A 15,370-nucleotide genomic window follows, 5' to 3' on the forward strand; every position below is an offset into this window, starting at 1 on the left:
CGCTTTTCCTAAAGCTCAACACAGCACAACAGAAATCAATGGCAGAGTTGAACAGACTGAACTTCTCCCAGGAGCTGATTAAAAGAAAACCATATATTCATAAATGAAGCAGTTACTCTTTAACTACACTGCCTTAACGCTTCATTAGCCACATGCTCAGCAGCAACTCTCTATACAGCTGACTTTGGAAAGAAAGACAGACAAGCATTAACCTCATAGTAAGAACAGCTCAACAATGTTGTTGTCTACATTCCCAGAGCTGGAGTTCCTTCCTCATGTTTCAGCCTGTTGTATGTGACCAAGGAAGGGCTTCCAGGGGTACCCCCCCCACCCCAACACAGCCTGACTGAGCAGCTGTAACACACACTCAGCCTGGGGAAGGGGAAAGCAGGGATCCCAACACGGGAACAAGCTCATCCTAAGCTTCCCAAGCAACACCATGGCCAGAAAGGCAAGTACTGCACTGTACATGTTATAAAGGAAAAGTAATCAGGGATTCTATTACCCCATGTATGTACCACTGCGACCTCTCTTAGAACAGTGTGTTCACCAAAACAGTGACAAGTTGATTCAAAGGTGGATTGGAAACAGTTTGCTTGGCATCCAGGAGAGCCTGGTGGCTGGTCAAGCCTGACACAGTTATATGTGAGCCTGTATGAGAGAGGCAGAAACAGCCCCACCAGGAGGCAGATTGCCCCACCTCCCATCCCAAACTCAGGACAGGCTCAAGCACCCTTAGACAAAGCTGATGCCATTTTTTTCCTTTATCCAAATGACAAACACATTCTTTACAGCCTAGCAAGGAAAGGGTGCATCAGCCCCTGGCTGGCAGATAAAGCACAACAGTGCGCTGGTTTAATGACAGTGATAATTAACCACTGTAACAACTTGCCAACGGCTGCAGTACAGCTTTTACACCTAGACAGTTTTCAAATTAAGGGAGGACTTTCTCATCCTAAATAGAGGAGAGCAAGTGTGTGTGTGTATATAAATATATTCTGACTCAAGGAATTCGTTCAGAAGAGCCAGACTAGATAATGAAACTGGTAGAGCACTGACCATAGTTACAAATGACCCTTCCTTGCTTCCCCTGCCTGTACTGTGCACAATACACCTAGTGCTGGTGAGAGCTGCTGCTGGTCACCAGATAAATTCATGGGAACTGGATCATTGTAGCATCACACTGAAAGATTTCTGCCCTAAGCACAGCTCTAGGACACCCTGTCTGTGTGCAGTACCCAGAGAGATGCAGGCTGCTCCGACAGCTGACAAGGATGGAAAACTTCTGGCATCAAACTTCTGGCCTGGGCTGGAGGTGCCCCGCTGCTGCTGGGCTAGAAGGGAAAGGCTGAGTCAGAGAACCAAGACCTGGCCCGTACACGGCACTGGTATGGCTGTGGCAGCACTTGTGTGACTGTGCCAATGAAAACCTGATTTATAGATGACTGGATGGAGTTAATGTTCAGCCAGTAATGAGATGTGACAGCTAAGCTTTAGACTTAGTTCAGAAAACAGACTGGCTGAGAGATTAACGGTGCACGATAGATCCTGGCAGCAACCTTCTCTCTATTCCTCAACCACAAAACCATCTTCAGAAATGGACAGGAGGATGTGGTTTTACTGGGGAGATGACTGTAGAGCTCCTGTCTCAACAAGACTACATCAAAGGAGCCAGAGCTTTTGATTCAGTAGCAAGAGAAGAAATAGAAAAATTCACCACAGGTAAGAAAAGGGCATCAGCTTCTATTAAGCAGCCATAATCCTTGCTTTTCAGAGCAGCTGGTATTGTGTTGGAGATGCCAAGGTTACAGGCACGGGGTAGGAACCCGGATTAAACAGCCTGGATGAAGAATAACTTTCAGCTCGAAGGTTTTTTAGCATAGGACTAAATCAAAGCAGAGAGATCCACAGTGTGTAACCCCAAGAGATATATCACTAGGAGGATCCAAGTACCACACATCAATTGAAAGGAGCAATGTGCACACCAAGTAACTGACATAGGAACTTAGCTACCCGGTTACTTCTGCTCAACCAGTCTAACAGCAAAGGGACAAAACCCCATGTTCTGAACTGCTCCAACCAGCTTCCAATTCTGAGAAAAACAACCAACAAAGCCCTGCCAGTAACAGAATCAAGGTCAGCATCTGCTGCAGGTACGGTGAAATACGCTACTGAAACAACTGGGAGAAACCTAGAGCAGCCTGTCTGCTCTGTGCATAGAAAAGGAAGAGCCTCAGTAAACATGCTCAGAAATACTGAATTAATCCATTTGATCATATCCTGAGAGCTGCCTTCAGCCAGGCTTGCTTACAGTGAGATACGCTGGGGGAAAACAACCTGGGTTATGGGATTAGAGAATCCCTATGCAAAACAAGCCAATGCTGCTCATGGCGCTCTGCACTGTTCATGGTGGGCTGGGCCCCCCCCTCTGACTGCCCAAACGTCAGCCTACTTCCAAGGAGAGAGCAAAACTGATAGGGGAGAGCCAATCTTTCAGGAGGTACTAATAGAGAGGAGATACACTGAAAGCAAGTTAAAGACTCCCAGGGAAATACCACTATGAGAAGCCCTCCTTTGGCAGATGAACTCACCAAAACGGTTTCCCCAGGCTTCAGGGAGCCAGCTGCCTTAAAAGCACCCATGACTGAAGAATAAACCTTTACCCCTTCAGGAGGTGCTATAACCCACGCTCCAACAGAGCTCTGTAGCCTAACCTCACAGCACATCCCAGAAAAATGAGGCAGAAGCAGCCCTGAGGGGCTGTCCAAAACCCATCCACCACAACATTCCCAACAGATGGTTCTCTGTCCTGGCCCCAGGCTGATTTCAGCACCATCAGTCCGCTACTGGTGGTACAGTCTAACCTGCAACTGAAGTCCTTGATTCCTCATCTTAACCTTACAGGTAGGATAGGTTAACACTGTCATTTATTACAGCAATCTTCATGGGTTTGATGCAGAGGGTTGACCAATGTACAGGGGGGTTGTACAGGGGGGTTAGAGGAATTTGCTTGCATTAGAGGAATTTACTTGCCTAGACAAGGTATTGTCTGTTGTAAGTGCTTACTAAGCAGAACAAAGACACCAAGTCCTATTGATAAGCAAAAGCAGACACCTGGTCCTATTGATAAGCAGACACCTGATTATAATGATAAGTAGCTATTGATAAGGAAAAGCAGACGCCGGATACGGGAAGAAGCAGATGGTTTATGGCTGGGGCACCGACCAAACCCTAAGACCATATGTGTGAAGACTAAAAGGTGACAAGTTCAAGAAGAGGAAGACTCATTTACTTCATCTTGAGACCCCTGCCCATGACCAGAGGGGGCACTGCGCAGGCGCAGAGGACTTTCTAGGTCATTGTAATACAAAGCGGGGATAGAATATGAATATGTATAGGCGTATTGTGGAACCTTGTAACTTTAGAGGATAAATGTAGAGGGAAACAACACTGAGGCACGCATGACTTTTGGAGGATCAATCCCCCGTGCGTCTTCAGCTGAATAAAGCATACCTACTTTACAACTTTAACAAAGTTGTGGAGTCTATTCTGCTATCAGTTTGAAAACCAGCTCCTTCTGCTCTGTACAATTGTCTCCTTGAGGCTAAACCCACTGTTGTGTTCTGTTTTCTCCCCCCCCCAGCTCACACTTTGTGGGTCTCTGAGCACTGGCATTGCTCTCTTCTGGAAGAAGACACTCAGGCTAGGGCAGAGAGGCTGGCTGCAGCCTTTCCACCACTCAGGAGAGCTGATGGATTCATTTCGTCTGTCTGCAAACTCTTCTATTCATACCTGTCAGTACAATTACACCTCTTTCACAGCTGCAGGACCCTGACGACAGACAATAGCCCCTGAGCTGCCCTGCTCCAATTTAATTCCTTCATAAGGTCTGCTGCCTTTTCCCTACTAACCCCAACCACCTTCTTTGTCCCTATCAAATTTCACCTGTTCTTTTCCAGGCTCTGTGGGTTATGTTCAGCTCCCACTCTAATCCCCCAGTGTACCTCGAGTCCCTCCCAGCCTGATGTTATCAGCTGGTTTAATGAACAAATCTGCCAGATTCTTGATGAAAACAATAAAGAAGACTCCAATAGAGCAATAAGCCCTGGAGAGCCCCAGGGCAGCCACCTACCACAGCTGGCAATTCCCTGGGAGCTGTACTTCAGCCGGCCTTGCGCCCACCCTAATGTGGCTGCCTGAGACCATGTTTTACTGACTGGCTCATGAGAATGACACAGAGCTTCCAAAGCCCTTCTAAAATCAAGATAGATGACATCGACCTGTTCCACGATATCCATACAGCCTGTTAACTTGTCATAAGAACAAAGGAGATTTATCTGACTTGATTTGTTCTTGACAACTCCTTGTCAGCTGCTTCTGTTCTCTATAGCATCCCCCAGGTGTTCACACACGTTTAAGTGTGTGTTCCTGAATTTCCTGGGGTTCAAATTAAGCTGTTCTGTACTTTCCTGGCTCTTCTTTACCTCCTTTCTAAGCACTGGTGTTTCATTTGCTCTATTACATTCTTCCAGTGCCTCCAAAAGTCCTTCAAAGTAGCTGATAAGGCACTAAAGCTGCATTACATCCACCACCTCTCCAGCAGCCCTGCATAAAGCTCATCAGGCCTTATCAATATGAAAATGTCTCATGGCTGCCTGCATCCTTCTTGGTTTTGCCTTTGTCATTCCCTTGCTGGTCTTAACTGCACCAGCTGCATTAAGATAGAGATGCAAAGAGCTATTTAAGACTTCAGCCTGAATGTTACAAGCTTCTTTTCACCACTAAGTAAAAGCAAAACCCCTCTACCATGAGGCTGCTGATGTCCTGCTCCACCTTTCAGTGCTGGCAGAGACCTTCAACAGGAGCATCCTCATCTGCTTCCCTGAGCTGCTCAGTGTATGATCCTTCAGGAATCACTGCGCTGATCCCTGCCTGCATGGGGCTCTCCAGGAAGCTGCCAGGGCAGGGCAGAGAAGATGTCTCCTTCCCAAGGCAATCATGTGGCTGCTACTGCTCTCTAGCTTATTGCAAAATCCCCAGGGAGCACAGCTTCCTAACCCCAGCCTGTTGCTGGCCTATTCCCAATTACAGAAAAGGAAAAAGGGAAAAATCTTACTTAAATGTTACAACACTGGCTCAAAGCAAGAAAATCAGCAGCCGATGCCAACAGTAGCCATGCATGGAACAGCTATTTTGAGGTAGGAGGAGGGGAAGAAGAAGGAGATGGGGGGAACCCTTCTGAATGTCTCAAAAGGAAGAATATCCTATGAAACTTTTTAACCTGTTACATTATTTTCCCTTCCCATCTATAGTATTTACCCTTAAATCAAGATGTGTGCAATGTTCCTTTAACTTGCCTGCTGTTACTCCCAGCAAGCTCTAAAACTGTGCCTGAAGGAAGCTGCCCAGCACATCTCTCATCCACATACACTGCAGCAAGTACCATAACCAACTGCAGCTCTGGGCCAACAGCCTCAGCTTGCCCTGCAGAGATGATATCCAAGAAGGGTCCTGTGAAAGAAGGTGAGGATCCTGGTTTGTACTTTTCCCCCCTTGCATCTATGGTTATATTCTTTTCCTCCAGCTATCACCCATGTGACAGTGATGAAAGGAGACATTTGAGGCTACAATCTGCTCCTTGCTGCCATGCGGGGAGCTCACGTGGTTATTCACACAGTGGCTATTGTGGACTACAGAAACACTGTGCCCTTTTGGGAAATGAGAGCTGTCAATGTTGGGGTAAGCGCTTTAAAACAAGCAATTAAATACAGCCTTCAATTCACACACCTTGGTGGAGACAGACAAGAGGCTATGACAAACACAGCTGCGCTGATTTAGTGCTCCTTTGTCCCCTGAATTTCACACACACACTGGTCTGCTATGGGGTGAAAAAGGTGCCCAGAACCTTTCATTTCTAGGGGGGAAGTTTCTGCTTTTGCCCCTCTGTGCTTGCTCATGGCAGGATGTGCCATTCCTCTCCAGTGCTAAACCTTCATGTTAGAAAATCAAATCTAGACCCAGTTATTACCCGGTTATTCTGGTCGAAGGTATAACTAATAGTACTGAGGTGACTCAGGACATGTCTATAGTGGTAAGAAACTGTTCAGTATGAGACAAGGACAACAACTGGAAGTTAATGACTGTTCTAAATAGCTCATAGCTTTCCCCAGGAAAAAAGCCCTACAACATACACCAGCACAAGGCTCCACCAGTTGAACTGCATCCGCTATGAGGGAGTGATGTTATTTTAACTGTAGTCAGAGCTCCCAACTACTACGTATCCACAAGCCATGCATAACCAAGAGCTCACAGAATTGTCTCTCTACCACCAAGCGCTGACTTCATGTTAGGTGCAAGGTCTGCTTAAAGAAAATTTGTTCATAAATCTAGGAAATAAGCACAGGCTATAAAAATAATGAAATCCCCATTACAGCAGCAATTCCAATGGCACCTCAGGCTGTTAGCTACTAAAATAGTTGTTAACCACAAGGAAGGATTTTTGTATTTTTATGTGTATATATCTATATATATATCTCAAACTCAGTTACTGCTTAGGGCTTCTCTTATTTGCTGATACATTCAAGGGCAACATCTAAATCCCATTCTTCTTTTCATTGCTGTAGTTCTTTTCAAAACCAGATGCTTTTAAGAGCCTGTACTGTGCATATGTACTGAGAATATTCAGAGCCTGAGGGTTCCTGCTGCCTTTTAATGTCTTTGTGAGATCTTCCCCTTCATTGTCTGCTTGCTATGAGCAAGGTACTTCAGTGGAGTGAGGTTTTTACAGATAGCAGTAACCATTGGGCAACTCCCCTATTCAGCAAACCAAACCTCTTGCAGATGCTTGCGACATTCCCAGAAAACCACACACACAAAGTTTATTCCCAAGTGACTGAGTGCCTCTGAGGAGCACAGTTTGAGGTGCCTTAACAGGAGACTTATTTTCAGGCAAACTCTTCTGCAGTTCTGCTTGCCCTTAGATGGCTTCATGTAGACCTCCCTAAAGTGAAGCTGCTGCCCTCACTAGGTCTGCTCAATCTAGAGAGGGATCAGGCTAAAGGTTTCTGTTCAAATCCTAGCAGGTAAAAGAATACAAATGAATTGTATTTGATAGCTGCTGTAGGCTTCATGGAAAAAAATAGGGTCAGGACAGGTCAACTGTGTAATCCTCTAGTGTGCAACTCAGGCCACAGAAATTCACCCAATTACTGCCTTAAGCCCAACAATTTGTGGCTAAATTGGACTTTGCCTTTTCAAAAGACTCCTTGCCTAGAATGCAACTAATGGGCTATCCATCATGTCTTTCAGCAAGCCATAACAATGCTGAAGAGCATTAGTGTGGCTATGGTTAATCAGCATTTCTGGCCAAAATTTACATCTTCTGCTTTGATTCTCTCTCTTTCAGCCACTGGTTGCTGAATCCTGTTACAGACTTGTTGACTAGATTCAAGAGTCCTCTTCTACAAGAGTTATTTTTTTCCATCTAGTCACTTAAAGACTTTTTAATCTGCTTTTTGTTAAGCTGAATGGATTTTAACTTGGCTCCTTTTTAGTAGCAACTATTAAGTCCAAGTTAAGTCAGTTGTCAACAGGCACAGACATCAAGCCACATTATAGCTACAGATGTAACTGTAGCTCTCATGTTATAAACCATCCATTCCTACACAAATGTACCTAAGGAACTGCAGCCTTAACCTGTAGCTTTACATCTATTCAGCCATAAAAAAGATGGATCTGTTCCAAGTCAGAATCCCAAACCCGGAAATCTCTTTTGATTTGCACAACAGGAATGAAGGCAAGATTGATAATGTTTGTCCTTCCTGACCCCAGATACTGAAAATGTGTTAAGGGCCTGCTGTGTCCTGAGCATCCCATATGTTGTCTATACAAGCTCCATTGCTGCAGTGGGACCGAATGCATCCTGCGAGCCAATGCTCAGGCAAGGGTAAGCAAACCTTCTCCACTGTGGATTTCTGGTGAAACAGCAGTGAAACTGCAACCAGATGGAAATTTTTGCCATGGCTGCAAAGGAAAAGGTACACATTCCCCTTCCTGTCTGCTCTTCTCTTTCTTGGAAATCCGTCTTTGCTGCTCTTCACTTTCAGAAGCCACAGCTCTTCCCAACATAAACTTGACCAGTAGTGAATACTACCGATGGAAAAAGTTGGTTGAGAGATGTAGGACCTAACTGCACCTCCAGGCTGTCCCCTCTATGCACAGCCCTGCTCCCCTAAGCCAGAAAATCAGTTTCAATAAAGGTCTGAGATGCTTGAAGTTTGTGATATGGTCAAGTTGTATCCCACTATGTGGTCAGAGTTTTGCTCTCTCTTCACACTGTCTCAATCCAAAAGGCAGGGGATGCTCTACTGTTACCAACCCACTCTCCCTCCTCTTTTCAGCTCCATAGTGAATTGTTAGCCAGCTTGTACCTTCTGTTATCAGATGTGTTCAAGTGTATAGAGACTCTTTTAGCACCACCTCAGAAGAAAGTTACTTGGCCACACAGTCTTAGGGGACAGATGCATTTGGTGGGAAGTTGCCCTTCAGTATTCACACACTCTTCTGTGACCTGGATCTGACCTATAAATTGCATCTTTCTATCCCTCAAAATCCTTTTTCATGGCAGTTTGCTTACAAGGGCTAATTCCTGGACTATGCTCAACCCATCCCTTCTGTATGTGGCTCTGATGAGACTGACTCTCAGCCCCAGAAACAGCAGTTTTAGTAAAACTCCCTAGCAAAGGATTTGGAGTAATACAAAGACAGTGTCAAAATTCAGATTTGGAGGGATTTTTGCTTATAGATCTTTGATACCCGAGATAGAACTGACTTTCACATTCAGCTGACACTCCTGCTCAGGACCTGACATCTGAATACCTCTTGCATTCATGGGGCAAGACAGAGCTGGCTTCAGTCATTTGGCTCTAGGAATCTGTGTCCAGCTAAAAAGTCTGCTTAAGACACAACTTAAAATGTCCCAGAAGCCTAAATTTCATACTTGCAAGTAAGTTAAGGCATAACCTAATTGTTCTGAAAAGGGTTTAAGCACCTAAAGCTGTGGAACAGAAGTCTGGCTTATGAAAAAAGTCATGAGAACAACAAACATCAATCCACTTGGACCATAAGCACTAGAGGTGGTGTGTCACTGAAAAGTTGTGGAATTTGGTCATTAACATACTTAAATCATTCTTAAAGATGAAATGGATAAAAAAGAGGAGATGAAATTAAGTATTAACAAGGGCACATACTTGTTAGTATTTCAGTCCTGTAACTTAAAAGATAGATGTGAACAGATGGCTTAAAAATCTACCCCAAATCTTGTCTAAGAAGCCAGTCCTTTGGCTTGCTATGATGGCATCAACAGGTACAAGCCAAAACCCCATTAGGCAGATGCTCACAGAGCTACACATGAACATCACCTGCCTTCCAACTCCCAATGCTTTCCCATCATAAATGCAAATAAAACCAGCACCTAGCGCCTTTAACTCATCTTGCAGAACACACTTGGGTTCTCCCATGATGCTGGAAAAAACCCGAGAGAGTGATCTTTGTTCTCCAGTGATTCTGACTTTAAACTAAGGGAATTATATACTGCAAAATGAGAGAAGGCTCAGCCCCCCGGTCAAAAATTCCACCCCCTGTCTCAGGAGGGAGCCCAGGGATGGCTGGAAGGCAACCTAATATGGCTCTGTTTTCCAGACTGAAAGCACAGGTGATGCAGCATTCCCCTTCCTCCTCATCTCACCTCCCCCATTCCCACCGAATCTGCTTTGCACCTCCCCTCCCGGTCCACAATCCTGCCTGCCTGCCTATTTCTTTTTCTCTATCCCCCTTCTCCATCATTCCTCATATAATTTAGTTAACTCACTTTTATGTGCTTGGGAACTGACCCAGACAAAGCATGATTAGTCTCTGGACAGGGTGATGGGTGCAAGGGATAATGCTCACACCTCAGCATCCGACAATAATAGAAAATGCCTCTGTCAGTCTCAATCCCTCTGAGACAGCCACTGCTGAGATACCTTCTGACAATGCTGCTCCAGTCTTATTAGTGTTCGCTTATCTGTGATCGTTTTGAAAAGCAAAAGCATTCTGCTGAGCTCTTTGTTACTACCCAGCTTCACAAGGGGTGGGGGAAGGCAAACAGGAGCAGTGCTCTGCAGCCCAGGAGCAGCAGGCAGGTTTGCCCCTTTGTGAAGCTGCTTTTCAAAGCTTTGCAAGGCAAGAAAAAGAAAGCAATTAAACCCAGAACTTCCAGATAACCCCTGATTGTCCTGAGCCTCTCCTGGGCTTGCACCAAACCAGGCGCAATCCATCTTTTGTTTTGCTTGTTTTCTGGTTTGCCTCTTGCTCATCACCATAAACACAGGGAAGGGGGGAGGAGGGCTTTGTGCTAAAAGCCCCAAGGTGAGGAGTCTGTATGCTGATGCTCCTCGTGTATTTCTGTTGCTGTAGCACAAGAAGGCCCTGCTCTCAGCTGGGATATCTGAGACACATCTAGACTGCCAAACAGGCGGGAGAGGGGCAGCAGCATTATCCCCATTTTACACACGGAGCATAGAAAAGGGTAAGCAAGTTGGCCAAGGTCAGCTGGGAAGCCTGAGTTAGAGCTTGCTCCCCCGAGGCCCAGTGTTTGACAGAAAGACCTCTGCTGCTGATCTCCTGCAGGAACTGTCACAGGCCACTTAACCCTCCCAAGAGGGAGCCTCATCTGCAAAAGGAGCTTAATAAAGCATCGTTGCTTTGTGTGGGGGTACCCCATGCCGGACATCGTCTGTGTTTGCCTAGGGTGAAATTCCCTAGGAGAGCAAAATACAGAGGAAATGAGACAGTCTCCTGCAGCACACAGAGGGAGGAAGGGAGAGCCCCCCCATGCTAGTCATGGCAGCAGGGGAGCAAAGGACCACATGGTATCATTAATCAATTGCCCTTCTCAACACTTCAAACAAGGTTTCTTCACTCTAGGGCTCCTCCAGAGTCCGCTGAATCTGCTTAACCAAGTCCCGAGATGGACTAATGTTGATCTACAACCACTGGGACAAAACACCAGCACCATGGAGGGGAATAGAGCTGCTTCTTGTTTCTCCTTGGAATCATTTCAGGGCCTGTGAGCCCAAGTTACATGTTAGATTCCATGGGCCTTCCTCCTTGCAGCTGTAAGTTAGGAGGCTGAGGAGCAAGTCGGCTGCCATAGTGGCAACTAAGTGTCTCCAGTATGGCTGTGAGCCCTCCTTGCCCTTCATCATGAGTCCACTTCTTTGCTCTTCCCCTCAGATGTAATTTGCTAGGGGAGATGAAGGATTAACCCCAGAACAAACCCACTGATTGCATGTCTTCCAGGAGATCAACACCAGCTCTGTCACATCACCAGCAAATGCCTTCCTACTCTAATCAACAGAGAGAAGTCAGCAGCAGCTTCTCCTTTTAGTTTATGGCTCATGAGAAGCTTTCCTCTACCTCTAATGAAAAAACAAAGCAGGATTGCTTTTATTTTCCTGCCCTCTTTCCACCTTGTTCAGCCACTTGTGAGCTGCTTAAAAAAGGTACCTCCACTGCCTTCTAACTTGCCTGCCAGTACGTTATTTGCTTCAATCACACTATTAGACACAAACAAATCCAGCCCTCAGAAATCAAACCACTTCCCTCATGCAAACCTGCCTATGAACACCCAGAACCAACTGGTATTTCTGAAAGCCTTATTTCTGCCCAGCTGCAGCAAGGATCTCAGTTTCATGTAACTCACAGCCAGTGGTTAAGGCCCTGGAGAGCACTGATTGCAGAATAAATCACTTTGTGACAACTGTCTCCAAGTCCTCTGCTCTACTCCATGGTCACTCATCATGTCTCACAATCTATTTCAGAGAAAATGAGGACACCAAATACAGTGGGGATGTGGAGCTGCCTTATGGGAAAACAAAAGCCACAGCAGAAAAACTTGTATTAGAAGCCAATGGAAAAAAGGTAAAAGAGCCAATGGTAGCACCCAGCACAGGATGGATGGAAGAAGAAGATGAATAGAAAGACCCCACAACTCACATCAGTGTGTATTCAACCACTGCCTTGACTCGATGCATAAACCACACTGCCCTAAGCTTACCAAAGCCTGGTATTCCATATCATCAGGGAATCTCACAAGGTGCACTTTTAACCCTGTGCTTTAACTCCAGAAGGAGTGTGACCTCAGAAAGAGCTGTGTTAATTATACCAGCTTCACTTACAGTCACAGAACCTAGCTCATACTGCACACAGGGGTTACTTTCAGACATGCCTGAGTGATTTCAGAATCAAAAATACTAGTGTATCAAGAGTAAGCCACCTAAGCTAGCTGTCTAGGCTTCAGGTTCCCATTCAGTCAGCAAACAGATGAGCTCCTCTGGAGGGTGAAGCAGAATGTAGAAATGAGACTTGCATCCTAAATCACTGCCTGGAGCATCTCTCGCTCCCTTTTACAGGTAGAGGGCAGGCAGCTTAGCTGCCTTCCTCTGGTACCTGAGTTTGCTTGTTGCAAATACTCCTTTTGTACATCACAACTGCAGAAGAGTTAATGCCCCTAACACACTTCATCCAATATCTCCCAGTGAGCAACACATGGGTGCAGGTGTGCTATGAAAGAAGATATTAAAAGATATAAAACTGGGCACCTCCTTGCATTTTTAGGGACCCAAACCAGGCCCTAAGTGTCCAGAGCACCTCAGCAAACGTGGGCTCTAGCCCGATGTTCCCAACTTTTGGTTTTACGTGGCAAACACAGCAGCACTGTGGAAGATTTCATCTCTGAAGCCATAAATCACTAACACCCCTCCCCGATTTACAGCTGAGCAATGGTGCTAAACTCACAACCTGCATCATCCCTGCAAACACCATGTATGGGAAGAAAGCAACGTTTCTTCAAGAGCTGTATTTGCTCAGCAGAGCCAGGAGCAGTGTCTTGAACTACCTGGAGCCTGAAAACACAGAGTGGAATTACACATACGTGGGTGAGTGACGGATCTCTTTGCACAGAGTGCTACCAGCCTGGTTTAGTCACAGGGGATTTTACACCTCAGCTTAACCCTAATCTGCCAAAACACAGAGATGAGTATGGTGAATGAGCACAGAGATTTTTATAATCCTAAATCTTAGCCTGGCCCAATGAATTTTGGAAACTCTTGTTTAGATTCTACTGGTTTTCCTGGGGATGGTTTTCTATTTGTTTCTTCTCCTCAATATAGGGAAAATGTTTGGAAAACTAAAAAAGAACAAAGTCGATGGAAGAAAGGATAGAGATTTAATGTTTCATTTTGTAGGGAACCACTTCAAGGGATATAGGGGGCAAAGAGACAGAAATTCAGGCAATACTTCTAAAATGGTTTTGGTTCGAAAAGACACTTCATTTCTTCTTCACTAGAAGAAATTGAACTAACACTGCTTGTAAAGTTCCTTGCAAAAAAGGCTGCTCTATAGAATTGATTTTAGAAAGCACGAGAAACTAAGCAAAACCTATAGAAAGAATCTGTTGTGCTGAACACACTTCAGGGGTGTATAACTCACCATTAAATCGTGTAGAGTTTCAATTACTCCTGTGTAACATATAAGTGTAACTTACATGGCTTTTTCCAAAAGCACAGAAAATAGGAGTTTGAAAATGCTGTTAGAGAAGAATCAGGCCTAGATAAATCAAGTGACTGCTTCAAAGACTCACAGCAGAGCCAGGAATAAAACCCTCGAGCACTGCCTCCCATTCATCCTGCTCTCACTACAAAACACTGCCCTTTCGCTTCACATGAACCACTATCACAAGGCACATTAATTGTCCAGCTCAAAGGGGAGACCCAAAGGTTTAAAGGATCTTGGAGGTCTGGATTAACTACTCAGTCTCTCCACAGCACAGCTGAGTAACACCATGAGTGCTTTCTCTACTTCACAGCACTGAATCCAGCAGATCCAATGTACTCATTCTACAGTAAACAGGAAAATTAGCTCCTCCTGAATACCTGTTTCTCTCCACCTCATTTCTCCAGGGAACGTGGCATGGATGCATGTTCTTGCCTCAAGGAACTTGCAGCTGAACCCAGACTTACTCACAGGACAAGCGTATTGTGCCTATGCTGACACTCCAACAAAAAAATGTTTCCTGATCAGGCATCAGCTGTTGCCCTCCATGGACCCCTCAGTGAGACTAGGCTCCCACATTCCTTACTGGAAGACGTGGTTAATGATAAAAGTGCACAGGATAGTCAAGGTCATCCTGTACCCTTTCTGGAAGCCACAGCCTTTCCTGACCTTGCCTCTACTGAATATGATAGTCACCACCTTCTCCTATGAGACAGACAAAGCCTCCAGGCATTTTGGGTACAAACCCCTCTTCACCTGGTAAGACAGCAAGCACAGAACTGCACAGCAGTTGAAAGCAGCTGCAAGGAACCTGGAACCCCCCCAGCTTCATGAAAAGAGCAACTAAACAGCATGTCTGGGGTAACGAGAGAGCTTATCACACCAGCAAGTTTCATCTGAATTGCTCAACATGCATTCATCTTTGGCAGGAATTTTGCAAACACTGAAAATCCTGGTACAGAGACAGAGAAGGAGCAACTCTCAGGCTGCAAGTATGTACCCTTGTCATGGCAACAACTCAGCTGTTTTAGATGTCTTACAAAACACTGTGTGCATCTGAAGGCATCCTCTTGCAGCTATGTGCACACAGGCAAAGGGGTGGCTGGCCTCACCCCTTCTCATGGTGACACTGCTGCATGGAGATCACTTGTGGGAATGAGAGATGGATTCAGCTGGGAGATGGTGCTCAGCAAACACACTTAACCAGTTTCATTCCACAGCCTCCATCTCTTTCCATACTCAGCAAATGGATCTCTCCCTTGCCATGGTTCATACACAAAATAGGTATTCGGTGATAATTTTAGGGAAAACAAGGAAAGCCCAGCAAGTTCTTGCTCTGTTTTAGGGTTTCATATAACGAATAAAGAATTGCCCTTTTCAAGATGCTTCCTGTTATTCTTAATGTATGAAATATTATATCTGTTTTGAAATATCGCTATAGAAAGAAGCTTCCCATCTCTTGTGCTAACCATGTCTATGCTCACTTCCTAATTGTATGGATGGGTAACTCATAACAAGATTAGAGGTGGGATTCACGTAGTTTGTAACTCAAAGTCTTCTCACCGGAAGCAGCAAAGCAAAACAGATGAAAGCCCATATTCAGCTGCTTCACTGGCAGACAACAACTTCAAGCGAAGGCCTTAGGGGCTGCATTTATGCTAAATAACATCTGAACTTCAGCGCGAAGAGGTCATTTCAACTCATTCCATGGCACTGAAGCTACACAGGCTGTCTGGGAGCAATATTTCACAGATGAGATTTTCTTAACACAGATGGG

At 45.3% G+C, this 15,370-nt stretch overlaps 1 protein-coding gene across 1 annotated transcript; it reads left to right on the forward strand.

The window, feature by feature from the left end:
* Positions 1–439: 439 nt before the first annotated feature.
* LOC133213371 (3 beta-hydroxysteroid dehydrogenase type 7-like) lies at positions 440–14,974 on the forward strand. The gene is given in 7 exon segments (XM_061355575.1): positions 440–451; positions 1,596–1,722; positions 5,585–5,837; positions 7,906–7,945; positions 11,746–11,961; positions 12,815–12,977; positions 14,001–14,974. Coding segments are annotated over 7 exon segments (1,251 nt in total). The 3' UTR covers positions 14,441–14,974.
* The last annotated feature ends 396 nt before the right edge of the window (positions 14,975–15,370 follow it).

Source organism: Neopsephotus bourkii, unplaced genomic scaffold (genome assembly GCF_033783945.1).
Source record: "Neopsephotus bourkii isolate Nb327-2 ecotype Australia unplaced genomic scaffold, CSIRO-AGI_Nbou_v1 NB_804, whole genome shotgun sequence".
NCBI lineage: Eukaryota > Metazoa > Chordata > Aves > Psittaciformes > Psittacidae > Neopsephotus > Neopsephotus bourkii.